The sequence below is a fragment of the Eimeria mitis genome, genomic scaffold (assembly GCF_000499745.2).
Source record: "Eimeria mitis Houghton genomic scaffold, Emh_scaff7063, whole genome shotgun sequence".
Taxonomy (NCBI): Eukaryota; Apicomplexa; class Conoidasida; order Eucoccidiorida; family Eimeriidae; genus Eimeria; species Eimeria mitis.
Genome location: NW_013575137.1, coordinates 1 through 511, shown reverse-complemented (window position 1 = coordinate 511; position 511 = coordinate 1). Strand labels below are relative to the sequence as shown.

At 42.1% G+C, this 511-nt stretch overlaps 1 protein-coding gene across 1 annotated transcript in view; it reads right to left on the bottom strand.

The window, feature by feature from the left end:
- Positions 1-104, bottom strand: part of EMH_0090210 (uncharacterized protein) — a gene marked incomplete at both ends in the record, with an annotated part of 1,645 nt that extends 1,541 nt beyond the window's left edge. Inside the window, one exon of the mRNA XM_013501542.1 lies at positions 91-104. Coding sequence (XP_013356996.1) covers positions 91-104 — 14 coding nt within the window. The remainder of the gene's footprint in view (positions 1-90) is intronic.
- Between the last annotated feature and the right edge of the window lie 407 nt (positions 105-511).

Genomic DNA, 511 nt, shown 5'->3' with positions numbered 1-511 from the left:
GGGGGGGGGGCCTCGAGGTGCCTATACACCCGGGGTTGTCTGGGGCCCCCACACAGCAAAAAGGAGACAAAAGGAGACACACACACACACAGAAAAAGAAACATATTATACAGCAGAAAGCAGACAGACAGAGACAGAGACAGAGAGAGAGAGAGACAGAGACAGAGACAGAGAGAGAGAGAGACAGAGACAGAGACAGAGAGAGAGAGGGAGAGACAGAGAGAGAGAGAAAAAAAAAGGAGACAGAGAGGTTGGAGACAGACGGGAATAGAAAAATATAAAAGGAGACACAACAGAGACAGACAGAAGAAAAACTGCAATAGAACGAAAAAGGAGACAGTACAGACAACGGGGGAGATAATATAAGAAACAAAAAAAGAAAATATACAGAGAAAGAGAAAAGATAGAGAAGGAGACAAAAAGATAAAAGATAGAGGAGACAGAAAGAGAAAAGATAGAGAAGGAGACAAAAAGATAAAAGATAGAGGAGACAGAAAGAGAAAATATAAAG